Consider the following 15,213-nt stretch of genomic DNA (forward strand, 5'->3'; position numbering starts at 1 on the left):
CAGCCAGAAGATCAAGCTGAGAATCTTCAAGTCAAATGTGATCAGCACCCTCCTTTACGGATCACATCTTGGAAGATGACCAAAACCATCAGTAACAAGCTTGACGTCTTCCAAACAGATGCCTCAGGCGCATACTTAACATCTTTTGGCCAACACCATCACCAACGAAGAACTCCACCGAAGAACTGAACCAAGTCCATCACCACGCAGGTTCAACGAAGGCGTTGGCGATGGATTGGACATGTGCTCCGCCAGCAGACAGCAGACCTCTCCACAGTCGCCCTACGATGGACTCCAGACGGCCGAAAAAAACGAGGCCGCCCAAAGGAAACTTGGAGAAGAACAGTGGAAAGGGAGATGAAGGGAAAGGGCTGGACATGGGGTCACCTGGAGAGGGTTTCAGCCGATCGACATCGGTGGCGGACTCTGGTTGAGGCCTTATGTGCAACCTGATGCACGAAGGGGAATAGATATATAGGTGAGAGCTACGTGACGTGACACTGAGTAGAGGAGATCTTCATGATGTCACTCGCTGAAGTGAGATCGAGTAGCTTCACAGAGTGGCGGAGGAGAGTTTTAGGGTGAGACTTGGTGTCTATATTTCAGGTCATCCTAGCAGACAACCCGTGGAACTGCAACTGTCGGCTGAAGTGGGTGAAGGCGCATGCTAAGAGCCTGTTTCCGCCACACTCGCCAGCGGTACTGTGCCACGAGCCACCCAGCGTGCGGTACAGTGACGTCAGCACGCTGCCCGACACCCGCATGGTCTGCACACCCCCCAGCCTCCTCAACTGCTCCAAGGTCGGTGCCCCCTAGTGCTTCGTCACATTGCTTGTACATTGTACATTGTACTCACATTGAACAGGGTATCACACTGTTGACATTGTACAGGGTATCACGGTGTTGACACTGTGTACAGGGTATCACATTGTTGACACTGTGTACAGGGTATCACACTGTTGACACTGTGTACAGGGTATCACATTGTTTACACTGTGTACAGGGTATCACACTGTTGACACTGTGTACAGGTATCACACTGTTGACACTGTGTACAGGGTATCACATTGTTTACACTGTGTACAGGGTGTCACACTGTTTACACTGTGTACAGGGTGTCACACTGTTGACATTGTACAGGGTATCACGGTGTTGACACTGTGTACAGGGTATCACATTGTTTACACTGTGTACAGGGTATCACACTGTTTACACTGTGTACAGGGTATAACACTGTTGACACTGTGTACAGGGTATCACACTGTTGACACTGTGTACAGGGTATCACACTGTTGACACTGTGTACAGGGTATCACATTGTTTACACTGTGTACAGGGTATCACATTGTTTACACTGTGTACAGGGTGTCACACTGTTTACACTGTGTACAGGGTATCACACTGTTGACACTGTGTACAGGGTATCACACTGTTGACACTGTGTACAGGGTATCACACTGTTGACACTGTGTACAGGGTATCACACTGTTGACACTGTGTACAGGGTATCACATTGTTTACACTGTGTACAGGGTATCACATTGTTTACACTGTGTACAGGATATCACACTGTTGACACTGTGTACAGGGTATCACATTGTTTACACTGTGTACAGGGTATCACATTGTTTACACTGTGTACAGGGTATCACACTGTTGACACTGTGTACAGGGTATCACACTGTTGACACTGTGTACAGGGTATCACACTGTTGACACTGTGTACAGGGTATCACGTTGTTGATACTGTGTACAGGATATCACCCTGTTGACACTGTGCCCAGGCTGTAATGATAGGGTCTCGCCCACGGGGAAAGACTTGGCGTCTCAGGAGCTTGTAGCTGTGGATTCTGTGTGGAAGCTGTGGACTCTGTGTGGAAGCTGTGGACTCTGTGTGGAAGCTGTGGACTGAAGCTGACTTTGTTCTCACTGACATTCTATTAACATCTTGTCTTTCGCTTGCGGTGGTGATGGCAAGTCTTTAACACGTGTAGTCTCGATTGTAGTCCCTGGCAGCAGCTTACACCTGTACTTACAGCTATACAGTATAGTGCAGTTACACACCTGTACTTACAACTATACACTATAGTGACACACCTGTACTTACAACTATACACTATAGTAGAGTGACACACCTGTACTTACAGCTATACACTATAGTAGAGTGACACACCTGTACTTACAGCTATACACTATAGTGACACACCTGTACTTACAACTATACACTATCGTGACACACCTGTACTTACAACTATACACTATAGTAGAGTGAAACACCTGTACTTACAGCTATACACTATAGTAGAGTGACACACCTGTACTTACAGCTATACACTATAGTGACACTCCTGTACTTACAACTATACACTATAGTAGAGTGACACACTATACTTACAACTATACACTATAGTATAGTGGCACACCTGCACTTACAATATATACACTATAGTAGAGCGACACACGTGTACTTACAGCTACACACTATAGTATAGTGGCACTCCTGCACTTACAATTATACACTATAGTAGAGTGACACCTGTACTTACAACTATACACTATAGTGACACACCTGTACTTACAACTATACACTATAGTAGAGTGAAACACCTGTACTTACAGCTATACACTATAGTATAGTGGCACACCTGCACTTACAATTATACACTATAGTAGAGTGACACACCTGTACTTACAACTATACACTATAGTAGAGTGAAACACCTGTACTTACAGCTATACACTATAGTAGAGTGACACACCTGTACTTACAGCTATACACTATAGTGACACTCCTGTACTTACAACTATACACTATAGTAGAGTGACACACCTATACTTACAACTATACACTATAGTATAGTGGCACACCTGCACTTACAATTATACACTATAGTAGAGCGACACACGTGTACTTACAGCTACACACTATAGTATAGTGGCACTCCTGCACTTACAATTATACACTATAGTAGAGTGACACCTGTACTTACAACTATACACTATAGTGACACACCTGTACTTACAACTATACACTATAGTAGAGTGAAAACACCTGTGGTTACAGCACCACACTATAGTATAGTGGCACACCTGCACTTACAATTATTACCCTATAGTAGAGTGACACACCTGTACTTACAACTATACACTATCGTGACACCCTTACAGCTATACATTATAAGTAGAGTGAAAACACTGTACTTCAGGCTATACACTATAGTATAGTGGCACACCTGCACTTACAATTATACACTATAGTAGAGTGACACACCTGTACTTACAGCTACACACTATAGTGACACACCTGTACTTACAACTATACACTATCGTGCAGTTACACGCCCACATTAAGTTACTGTAACTACACACTACAAGCAGACGACTTTATACTGATCGTTTGTCACTAGTCATACATTGTTATTTCTCTGGCCAGTGTCTCTGGTAGTACATCACCACCACCACGGACCAGCACTACTGTGTTGTCACTATCACCAGCACTACTATGTTGTCACTATCACCAGCACTACTGTTGTCACTATCACCAGCACTACTGTGTTGTCACTATCACCAGCACTACTGTGTTGGTCACTATCACCTGTCACCAGCACTACTATGTTGGTCATAATCACCAGCACTACTGTGTTGTCACTATCACCAGCACTACTGTGTTGTCACTATCACCCAGCACTACTGTGTTGTCACTATCACCAGCACTACTGTGTTGGTCACTATCACCAGAATTACTATGTTGTCACTATCACAAGCACTACTATGTTGTCACTATCACCAGCACTACTGTGTTGTCACTATCACCAGCACTACTATGTTGTCACTATCGCTATCACCAGCACTACTGGTGTTGGTCACTATCTCCTGTCACCCCAGCACTACTATGTTGTCACTATCACCAGCTACTATGTGTTGGTCACTATCACAGCATACTGTTGTCAATATCACCAGCACTACTGTGGTTGTCACTGCACTGTCACCAGCACTACTATGTTGTCACTATCACGGCGAGCACTACTGTGTTTGGTCACTATCGTCTGTCACCAGCACTACTATGTTGTCACTATCACCAGCACTACTATGTTGTCACTATCACCAGCACTACTGTGTTGGTCACTATCACCAGCACTACTATGTTGTCACTATCACCAGCACTACTATGTTGTCACTATCACCAGCACTACTGTGTTGGTCACTATCACCTGTCACCAGCACTACTATGTTGTCACTATCACCAAGCACTACTATGTTGTCACTGTCACCAGCACTACTGTGTTGGTCCTATCACTGTCACCAGCACTACTATGTTGTCACTTATCACCAGCACTACTGTGTTGGTCACTATCACCTGTCACCAGCACTACTATGTTGTCACTATCACCAGCACTACTATGTTGTCACTGTCACCAGCACTACTGTGTTGGTCACTATCACCTGTCACCAGCACTACTGTGTTGTCACTATCACCAGCACTACTATGTTGTCACTATCATCATCATCAGCACTACTGTGTTGTCACTATCACCAGCACTACTATGTTGTCACTGTCACTGTCACCAGCACTACTGTGTTGTCACTATCACCAGCACTACTACGCCACACAGAGCCTGTAGAATGATCAGGTGTCTTCCATACCCACATGACTGGGGTTAAAGGTTAGAGAGCTGTGTGGTACCGCTACCATCAGGTACCGAGACTTTCATTTGCTCGGATAGTCGATGTTCTGCCGACAAAAGACAAGACGATGCGATGGAAGTGTGTTGAGGACACCGTGCGCTCTCTTTGTCTAGGTGCCAGAGACTCTAGAGGGTCAGGAGGTCAAGGTCACCTGTACAGTAGAAGGCGACCCTTTCCCCGACGTCTCTTGGCGTCTGGCCGACAACACCATCATAAGCGGCAGCGACAGTCCCGGACGTGAGCTGTTACAGGTCATCAACAGCACTTTCATCATCTCTGTCGTCGCCAACACCGCCAGCAACGGCTCGCTGCTCATCAACGTCAGTAACGTGCAAGGCATGGATCAGAAGATACTGCAGCTCTTTGTCCGCCCAACCACAACTACCACAACAACCACTACCACAACCACCGCCTCTACCACCACCACCACCATCACCACCACAGCCACAGCGCAGGACACCACCACCACAAACACAGCGAAGGACACCACCACCACAAACACAGCGAAGGACACCCCTACTGAAAAGGAAGGCAGCTTGAATATAGAAGCAATAGTCGCTGGCGCTGCCGCTGGCGTTGGTGGCATTCTCATCGGCGTCATCGTGACCGCTTGCATCTGCAAGAAATGCAGCAGCAACAAGGTGGAGCCTTCATTCTAGAAACACCAACAAGGTGAATCCCGGGAAGTCGGGCTTTGGAAGCGGCGAGAAAAACAGCAGTAAGCTTCTTCACCGTTAGCAGAACAACAACAACAACGACGACATGGGTGACGCCGGTGTAGAGGAGATCGCCTACGGTCGCGTGAAGCTCTCGAAGGTACCCCAAGAACGAGCCCCCACCCTAACGACCCACCCCACCTCAGCCTGATCATGTGATTGGCACTCTGTGGTACTTGAGGAACATTTCTCTCAACGCTCTCTTCCACCCTGTGTTTGTAACGCATGTAGGTCGGACTCTGTAACCCTGATTTTACATATATATATAGCTACAAATATATACAGATATAGCACAGATAGTGTACATGTTACTACATCAACACTGTGACGTATGTAGGTCGGACTCTGTAACCCTGATTTTACAAATACATATATCTATAGCTACAAATATATAACAGATATAGCAAAGATAGTGTTCAGGTTACTACATCAACGCCCCCTCCTCCAGCTGTTTACAACTGTAACGTTTGTAGGTCAAATTTCGTAACCATTGTTTTTTAAACATAACGAACCTACCAACAGACATTTACGCTTCGTTTTGCCAGTTTGTGAGTTTCTTGTAGCAAAGTTCGACTTTCTAAATGAGAGGCGACATTGAGAGACTGCGGTCTCTTTATTTCCTCTAATGTAACGCGGCATTTCAGCAAATAATTGATAAAACCTTACACTACATCTCTTCACACAACCACAGTACACACTGGAACAGGTCACAACCACAGTACACACTGAAACAGGTCACAACCACAGTACAGACTGACACAGGTCACAACCACAGTACACACTGACACAGGTCACAACCACAGTACACACTGACACAGGTCACAACCACAGTACACACTGACACAGGTCACAACCACAGTACAGACACTGACACAGGTCACAACCACAGTACACACTGACACAGGTCACAACCACAGTACAGCACTGAAACAGGTCACAACCACAGTACACACTGACACAGGTCACAACCACAGTACACACTGAAACAGGTCACAACCACAGTACAGACTGATACAGGTCACAACCACAGTACACACTGACACAGGTCACAACCACAGTACACACTGAAACAGGTCGGTACAGACTGACACAGGTCCAACACAGTACAGAGACTGATTACAGGTCACACACCACATACTGACACGGTCACAGTCACTAAGTTTGGTTGAAACAGACAACCACAACACTGACCTTACGTGACAACACTGAACAGGTCACAACCACACTACAGGACTGGATCAGGGTACAACCACAGGTACACAGACCTGGTAGACTGACAACCACAGTACAGACTGAGACTTGACAAGGTTCACCACAGTACCTGAAAAGGATACATGTGTGCACAACCAGCAGTATAGGACTGACACAGGTACACACCTTGGTAAGTCACTGACTCACAGGTCAGTAACACACGTGAATACAGGTCACAAAACACAGTAATGACTGACACAGGTACACCTACAGGCTTAGTAAACAGACTGAATCACAGGTCACAGTACAGACTGACACAGCGTTTAGTACACGGACTGACAACAGGTCACAACCACAGTACAGGTCACACACTGTGATACAGGTCACAACCACAGTACAGACTGACACAGGTCACAACCACACACAGGTGAACGAAATACTGTTTGAAAACGGGAGTTGACTGAGGATCCAGTTGACCGGTCACAACCACAGTACAGACAGTATAGGTGACTGGTACAACCACAGGTAACTCGACAGTAAACAGGTGCAAACCACCTGATACACAGGTACAGACTGAACAGGACACAGGTAAGAGACTGGAAGGTCACAACCACTCAGTAGCCACTGGCACTGAACACAGTACAACACTGGTGACTACAGGGGTAACCGACTGGAAAGTCACAACCAGAGGGTACAAAGGACTGATACATCACAACTACGGTAGACGGATCACAACCAGGTACAAACACTGAAAAACAGCAGGTACTACACTGAAACAGGTCACAACCAGTGACTAGGGAGTACAGTACACCACTGATGAAACAGGGTCCAACCAGGGAACCACAAGGTAGGCACTGAAACAGGTCCATACACGTACAGGTCACCACAGGTAGTACCTTGTACAAGGACTACACTGCACAGTAGGTACACTTGAACAGGTCCAGTCACACACGCTTGGACGACAGGTCAGCAACCGACAGGTACACTGACATTGATAACAGGTCACAACAGGTGCACGAACCACACACAGGTCAGGTACACTGATACAGGGTCACAACACAGTTGGACAACCAAACGTGAAAGTGAACACACTGAAACAGGTACCCAGTCACACGATACACTTGAGGTAGACTGAACGAGGTCACAAACCACAGTACAGATTCTGGACACAACAACTAGTACATGACTGACAGGTCACACTGAGGGACAGTCCACAACAAGGGTACTGAAAAAACAACAGTCACAACCTTAAGTAGTGATATTCAGACTGACACAGGTCACAGAACCACAGTAGCACCACACTGACAAACAGGTCACAACCACAGTACCACACTCACAACCACTCTTGTCAGCTTCAACCCACTGTACACTGGACACTGAAGTCAGGTCACAACCACAGTACACACTGAAACAGGACCAACACAAGTGAGATACACACTGACAGGATCGAGTACAGGTCTTATACTTAGAACAAGTCCAACGACACCTGAAGTACAGGTCACAACCAAGTACATGGGACTGAACAGGTCCACAACTTAGTGCAGTACAGTACAGACTGATTGACACAGGTCACAACCTTAGCAACACTGACTGAACAGTGGTGAATTCCAACCACAGTACACGCCTGACTGACACAGGTGACAGGTAACCACAGTACACATCACTGACAGGTACAACCAACACCACACAGTCAAACAAACCCAACAGAACAACACTGACTGAAACAGGTCAAAACAACGCACAGTCCACAGGACGTTCAACAACCACAGGTAACAGACGACAACAGGAGAGTCCAACAAACACAGTAGGACTGCAGTACACAACAGGTTCACAACCACAGTACAGACTGACACAGGTCACAACTATCTCTTATGTTAAGAACTTGAAACAGGTTCACAACACAGTTACAGGGGATCAGGTCCAACCAAGTACAGACTGACACAGGTCACAACCTTAGTACAGACTGACACAGGTCACAACCTTAGTACAGACTGACACAGGTCACAAACTTAGTACAGACTGACACAGGTCACAACCACAGTACAGACTGACACAGGGCGTCACAACAGACTGAGCACAGGTCACTGAAAAACTCGACAGTACAGCCACTGAAAGGTCACAACAACACGGTACCAGTCACAGGTCACAAACAGTAGTACACACTGACAACAGTCCGAAAACCACGTGTACACACTGCCAACACTCGTCACAACCACTAGTACAGAACTGATACAGGTCACACCATACCACAGTACACCCTTCGACTGACCAGGTCACAACCTTAGTAACAGACTGACAGCAGACCAGGTCACAACCTTTACACAACTGACAACAAGGTCATCACAACCCACAGTACACACACAGGTCACAACCCACAGTACACACAGTACACCACAAGGTCACAACCACAGTACACACTGATACAGGACTCACAACCACAGTACAGACTGATACAGGTCCACACCACAGTACAGACTGTCACAAACAAGTCACTCACAACCACGTATAACACAAGAAACTACCGAAATCTCACGGTTCACAACCACAGTTACAGACTGACACAGGTCACAACCTTAGTACACCTGACACGTTAAGCACATTGTAACTTCCAAGTACACACACTGAACAGGTCCACAACCCAGTACCTGATCAGGTCACAACCACAGTACAGACTGACACAGGTCACAACCTTAGTACAGACTGACACAGTCAAGTACAGACTGACACAGGTAACACAAGAAACAAAGACTGACAAGTCACAACCCCAGTACACACGACACAGGCACAACCACAGTACAACTGACACAGGTCACAACCACAGTACACACTGACTACACAGGTCACGAACAACCTTCAGTGATGACACAGGTCATCCGCCCCACCCCAACCCAGTCAGACCCCCCCTGCCACTCACAACCTTAGTCGACAGATCTCACAGTCACAACCACAGTTAAGACTGACACAGGTCACAACCACAGTACACACTGAAACAGACCCATCCGTCACAACTACATGTACACACTGAAACAGGTCACACCACAGTACAGCAACCTTGACACAGTCACAACACAGTTATACACTGCACAGGTCGATTAACGAGCCTTCACACGACCTCCACTATAGGTATATATAGACTGAACCAGACGACGGAGGAGCATCTCTCGGCTGCTTGCAGACGAACTGTAAGTAACTGACAGGCGACGACAGAAGACAACCTGTGGAATTCACTTCTGACATGAGGAGGAAGAGCAGACGATGCGAGCCCTCGTGTTGACGGATGCAGCAAAGATTATGGTCTTTATGGTCTGCTGTCTTTTTGGTTGATTGATTCTAAGTCGTGGCTAGTGAAGGCAGTCGACTTTTGCCAAAAGAAAGAAATAAAAAGGTAATTTAGTAATCTACAGCAATAAACTGTTGACATTAAGAATTCTATCAGGTTCCGGACACTACCTGTCACCTGGCTGACCGCCAACAGTCCAGAGATAAAGGTGTCCGGGGCCAGCAGACCACAGGGAAGAGTAATTAGATGACTGAAGCTTAAGACACGCACTGATCTGTCTGTTTCTGTTCACACCCACAGCTGAGGAGGGAGTTAAACGGCATTTTGATATGATATGATATGAGGCCGAGTCTTCTAGCACAAAAGCAACCTGCGTCACTGTCCAGATAAACACTAGGTGGTGGGTGGGACTCACAAATAGTCTCTATTCTGAACCTGTGATACAAAATATTTACCACGCAAACTGTGATACAAGCTGTTACAATGCAATCTGTTATTTTAAAAAATAATCAAAAGCAATTATTTTTATCCCTTTGCATAGTTTGGAATACATGTTTTATGGATAGACATGGAGTCTCCTTGTAATCCCATTTGATTATTTGATTAAACTTGTATTCTTAGGATTAATGATTGTGATTTCTATGTCACTTCTCGTTTAACTTTGTGATTTGTCACTTACATTCTGTACAGCCCAACAGCAGGATTTTCAACATGTGACAACAAACGAATCTTAGAATGCCAGTTGTTTTAATTATATTAATGTTCTTTATTCATGTACAATGAAACAATTGAATTAAACATCGACATGCCGGCCTCAATCAGACTTTTATCAATTGTCTTTCACTTTCATTGAAAATGTGTGTATACAGTTTCATGTTTGTTTTAAATGGCTTCTGGCCAGTTCCTGTTGCCACTCGCATGATTACAAAGTGGAGTGCAGGTCATGATCATAAGTATAAGAGCAGCCCAGCGACAGGGTATGCAATGCTGATAGTGCTGTATTATGTATTTCTATGTTTAAATCTTCATCTTTCACTAGGTCTTTTTTCAAATTAGAATTTAATTTTCAATAAAAATGGGAATGTAATTAAAAAGCTATTATGATCAGAGAATAACATGACAAACAAGTCCAACATTTTTGGACACTTTTCATGCATGCTTAAAGCCAAGCACGGCTACTAAGCAAAGCCTAGGACTAAAGCAGAGGGGTGTGTAGTCACGAATATGCACAAGGTTCTCCAACACAAATTCCAACTATAGGCACACAACACACACAAAGTACTCATATTATCTGTTAAAATTAAGCAATAAATAAAAACAAAAGAAGCAGCATAGAAGAATAGATGAACCAATATAATCACTACCTGTGTACATTACCATGGGGGATGAGAAGTGTTTTTATCAATGAAAGTGCACATGTAATGGGAGATCACCACACACTCCCTAGATATATTGAGTTTTGTTTGTACATATGTACGAAAATAAATGTATTGTGAATTTGTGCACATATATATTATGGAAAATAGAATATGTGGCATGGAACAAAAAACTAAACATAGAAAGGGAGAACTTTTTACCAGTCTTTTTTGAAATTAGAAAGTGTAAAGAAGATTTAGCAGATAAATGATGTTGAAGGGGTGTGTGTGTGTGTGTGTTGAGAGTGGGGGGGGGGGAGAATAAATTTATCAATCTCATTTCAGAAGGTAAAAATCACTTAAGATCTTTGTCTGCATCACATACAGCCAACAAAATGTCTGCGCCAGCAGCAACAGAATTCGTATTTGCACAGTCGATGTCCTTTGTCAAATAAGGCAGTTCTGACACTACTGGGAAGCGAGGAGTTAAATGTCTGAAAAGCTACATGACAAAGGAAAATAGGCCCTCATGGTCCTCAGTCCCAAAAAACGTTTTCGTAAGTACAAAAGGTTTCCAGCATCCCCAGAAATGCATACCAATATGGGGTCAACGTCATGCTGGACTATCCTGTGTCTGTCAGAGTGTTGGGCCTCCCCAGTCTAACTCTAACCTCCGCCCATCGAAAGATTTTCTCAGTGGGGGGTTCGGACCGAGGTTAGAGAAAGATTGTCAGCGTTGTCTGGCCATAGAAACGACATACAGACACGTAATTTGAGTGTTGAGTGAGTACACAAAAGAATGGCAGGGTAAAGGACAGAGGGCAGAGACAGCTGTGAAGACCATGCACCACATACATGTATACACAAACATCAGTATGGATGATAACACAAATGCTACATTTGAGGTGTACGTGAGTGTTTGACATCATGTGAGAAGAAACACCCTCATACATGCATGGCTCTCATCAAGACGTGCAATCAACACCTGACTGATGTTCAAGAAAACGGACAGGAACTGGTGGGTGGGTGGTGCGTGTGTGTTCTCCATTATTGTGTTTATGGTGGTTTTGGAGAGAGGGCAGATGCTTCTTCAGCTGTGATGAACGTTAAAGAGGAAGGCACCACATGCTTTTGTGGGGGAGTCGGTGTGTTAAGTTTGCAGATCTTTTGAAGCTAGCATTACAAACATTACACTTGTAACGATGACTATCGCTGTGGGTCAGATGGTGCCTTTGTAAATGTGATGATCTCTTAAAAGCAGCTTTACAAATACTGCAATGGTAAGGCTTGAGGTCACCATGCACCAGTATGTGTCGTTTCAAATCACTGGGTCGTCTGAAGGCAGCCTTGCATACACCACACAGCTGTGTTTTTACCTCTGTGTGCACCAGCATGTGCTGCGTCAAATGTTTGGAGCGCTTAAAAGCAGCCTGGCAAAGGTCACACTGGTGACTTTTGACACTGCTGTGGACCAGCATATGATCTTTTAAATCGGAATGAGTTCGAAAAGCAGAACGACACTGGCTGCACCGGTGAGTTCTCAAGTCACTGTGAATGGCCATGTGCCTGTTAAGATGCGACACATTTTTGAAAGCAGCTTTGCACACACTGCACTCGTGATGTCTGCCCTCACTTTGGTTTACCCGATGTTTTAAGCATGGTGAGGATTTTGCAGCAGCTCTGCACACCCTATCCTGGTCACTTTTTTCAGTCTTGTGCATCACCATATGTCTTTTTAATAATAGTGCAGTTCTGAAAGCAGATTTGCATGAAGTGCACTGATGTGGCTTTTCACTACTATGAATGTACATGTGCCTTTGCAAAGCAACTGAACTTTTAAAACAAGTCAGGCACACATCACACTGTTGGGTTCTGATTTTCCTGTTAGTTACCATTTGATCATCTATTTCTGACGCTTGTCTGAATGTGGACCTTGTGCTCACTAGAATGGGAAGTGTTGCTAGTCTTATAAATGCAAGTGTGCTTCTTCACTACAGAAGATCCCGCAGTCATGCAAATGCACTCGAGAAAATCTGTGTCTCTTTTTTGACCAAGAGTTACTTGCAAATGACAGTCTTCTTCAGCATGGGATTTCTCACAACTGACATCCAAATCATTTTCTGTGTCACTTTCTAAACACTTTATTTCATTTTGGTTGAAATCTGAATTTGCTACATCAATAAAAACATTTAATGTTACTCCATCCATGACCTCAGACAAATCACAACAGGTCTGTTGCTGATGCTGGTCACTGTCTCTCAAAATATTCATTCTACACTTTGTGCCACTAATCTTTTGGGCAGTTACTAAGTTTAGGCACATTGTAACAGCTTCTATCTTGCAACTAGGCACCACTTGCGACAATTGTCGTTGATTATCTTGCTGCTCTAGTGATCCTTCCAGTTTGATATTATCCACCTTCATGTATCTATGATTTCCTACTTCCTGTTCCATCTTTATTGCTGTATTAACTTCTTTACAAGAATGTATTTTACTCTTGGATGAAGCTGCAGCTGGTTGTTCTGTGCTTTCAGCATGTCCTAGGTTTTGCTCCATCTTAACACAGATGTCTTGCAATTTCCTCTCAGTTTTCACAACACTTGCAAACTCTGCATGCTGTTTCTTATTGTCCGTAAAACTTTGTGTTTCTGTTTTGACCATGTGAAGCCATTCTGGGTTCTCTCCAAGTGCAGGTTTTTCCCCTGACTTGACCTCAGAGGTGTTTTGAGTGCTAAACTCCAATTTCACAGCACTGCCATGCTTCCATTCATTCGGATTCTCATATTGCTCAATTTTTTGTGTGCAATATCCTTATTGACTACATCTAGTTTCAGGCTTCACTACATTAGAAGACCACTCTGAATGGATAGAATGCAAGAAAAGCTTTCTGTCTATTTCACAGACCTCTGAGTCCAACATATCTTGTACTTTGCTGAGTTCTTGAAGTGCTGCCATTGCTGATGTTTGTCAACTTTTTGATAACAGCTGTTGGTTTGACAAGAATATTTGTTGAAGACACCTTACACTTTCACTGTAAAAAAAAAAAATGTTTGTCTGTTTGTATTTTACACTTTAAGATAGAAATTTAAAAGAAGCTCTTGGAAAGTTTTTGCAAGAAAATATGTTATGCAGTTCAGTTCCCCTTTTGCCATTCTGAATACTGTGTTACCTATCAGAAAGAAACTTGAAATAAATGTTAGAATTCATTATTAATATTTTAAGATACACATAAAAAGAATCCTATATTTACAACAGAAAACAAAATCGAGATTAAGGATAACGACTGATCTTGCCATGACAATCACAATGCTCTATAAACTGTGGCAGTAATGATTGTGAATTTTATTTGTTCATTTACAACGACCAAGTTCCGCGGTTACTGATATTCTCGGTAAACACCGTTTCTATCTCATAACACGTCAAAGTGTTCTATAATATATATATAAACTCGATGACTCGGATCCTGCTATTGCAATAAGACTACATGTATAACTTTTCCGATTCCTCACGTGTATGCGCGTCCCTTTGTTGTTCACCACTCGCCCTGTAGGGGAGGTAACTCTCGTGACTCGCGCCTTGTATTGCCGGTGCTGTCCCCTGGGCCGCGCGCTGTGGTGCAGCGCTTAGCCTCTATCACTAGTACACTGAGGGTTTGTTGTCTTGGATTCAGCTCTCGTCTCGGATGGTTGCTCTTTCTCTGCGTGTGGCATCTGTTCACAGAGCTGACTGCCTTGGCGTGATATCAAAGCGTTACTTGCCGCCGTTACCGGCTCGGTGTACAATAATCGTCTCCCCTCTCCCCGTCCTTTCCCTGGGACGTATAAACCTCATCACGAACTTCTTTACACGGAAGTGCAGAGGTTAAAACACTCGCTTGTTATCACTGCAGTGAGGGGCTTAGATATCGTCTCGGGACACTCTCTGTATGTGACATCTGTTCACATAGCTGGGCATCGAGGTTTTCTCCAGGCTACACCGGTTTCCT

General features: G+C 44.4%; 2 protein-coding genes across 2 annotated transcripts; one reads left to right on the top strand and one right to left on the bottom strand.

Moving 5' to 3' along the window:
• Window positions 1-401: 401 nt before the first annotated feature.
• Window positions 402-7,015, top strand: LOC112560093 (ELMO domain-containing protein C-like). Its single transcript, XM_025231668.1, has 3 exons — window positions 402-801; window positions 4,800-6,475; window positions 6,976-7,015. The coding sequence occupies exons 1-2, from the start codon at window positions 763-765 to the stop codon at window positions 5,343-5,345; spliced, it is 585 nt and encodes a 194-aa protein (XP_025087453.1). The 5' UTR covers window positions 402-762; the 3' UTR covers window positions 5,346-6,475; window positions 6,976-7,015.
• A 4,568-nt stretch (window positions 7,016-11,583) lies between these two features.
• On the bottom strand, window positions 11,584-14,183 carry LOC112559698 (zinc finger protein 184-like). Its single transcript, XM_025231032.1, has 4 exons — window positions 14,133-14,183; window positions 13,252-13,988; window positions 12,605-12,794; window positions 11,584-11,730 (listed from the first exon to the last, which is right to left on the bottom strand). The coding sequence occupies exons 1-4, from the start codon at window positions 14,181-14,183 to the stop codon at window positions 11,584-11,586; spliced, it is 1,125 nt and encodes a 374-aa protein (XP_025086817.1).
• Window positions 14,184-15,213: the final 1,030 nt, after the last annotated feature.

Source organism: Pomacea canaliculata, linkage group LG3, assembly GCF_003073045.1.
Source record: "Pomacea canaliculata isolate SZHN2017 linkage group LG3, ASM307304v1, whole genome shotgun sequence".
In the NCBI taxonomy this organism is placed as follows: domain Eukaryota; kingdom Metazoa; phylum Mollusca; class Gastropoda; order Architaenioglossa; family Ampullariidae; genus Pomacea; species Pomacea canaliculata.

Bases quoted from the DNA above. Each gene is read 5' to 3' on its own strand.
- LOC112559698 (XM_025231032.1), bottom strand. From the start codon at position 14,183: ATGGCAGCACTTCAAGAACTCAGCAAAGTACAAGATATGTTGGACTCA. The intron at 13,989-14,132 runs GTCTGTGAAATA...AATGAATGGAAG, and splicing joins AAGATATGTTGGACTCAGAG to CATGGCAGTGCTGTGAAATT. The intron at 12,795-13,251 runs GTGCATTTGCAT...GCATCTTAACAG, and splicing joins AGAGACACAGATTTTCTCGA to GCACATGGCCATTCACAGTG.
- LOC112560093 (XM_025231668.1), top strand. From the start codon at position 763: ATGGTCTGCACACCCCCCAGCCTCCTCAACTGCTCCAAG. The intron at 802-4,799 runs GTCGGTGCCCCC...CTCTTTGTCTAG, and splicing joins GCCTCCTCAACTGCTCCAAG to GTGCCAGAGACTCTAGAGGG.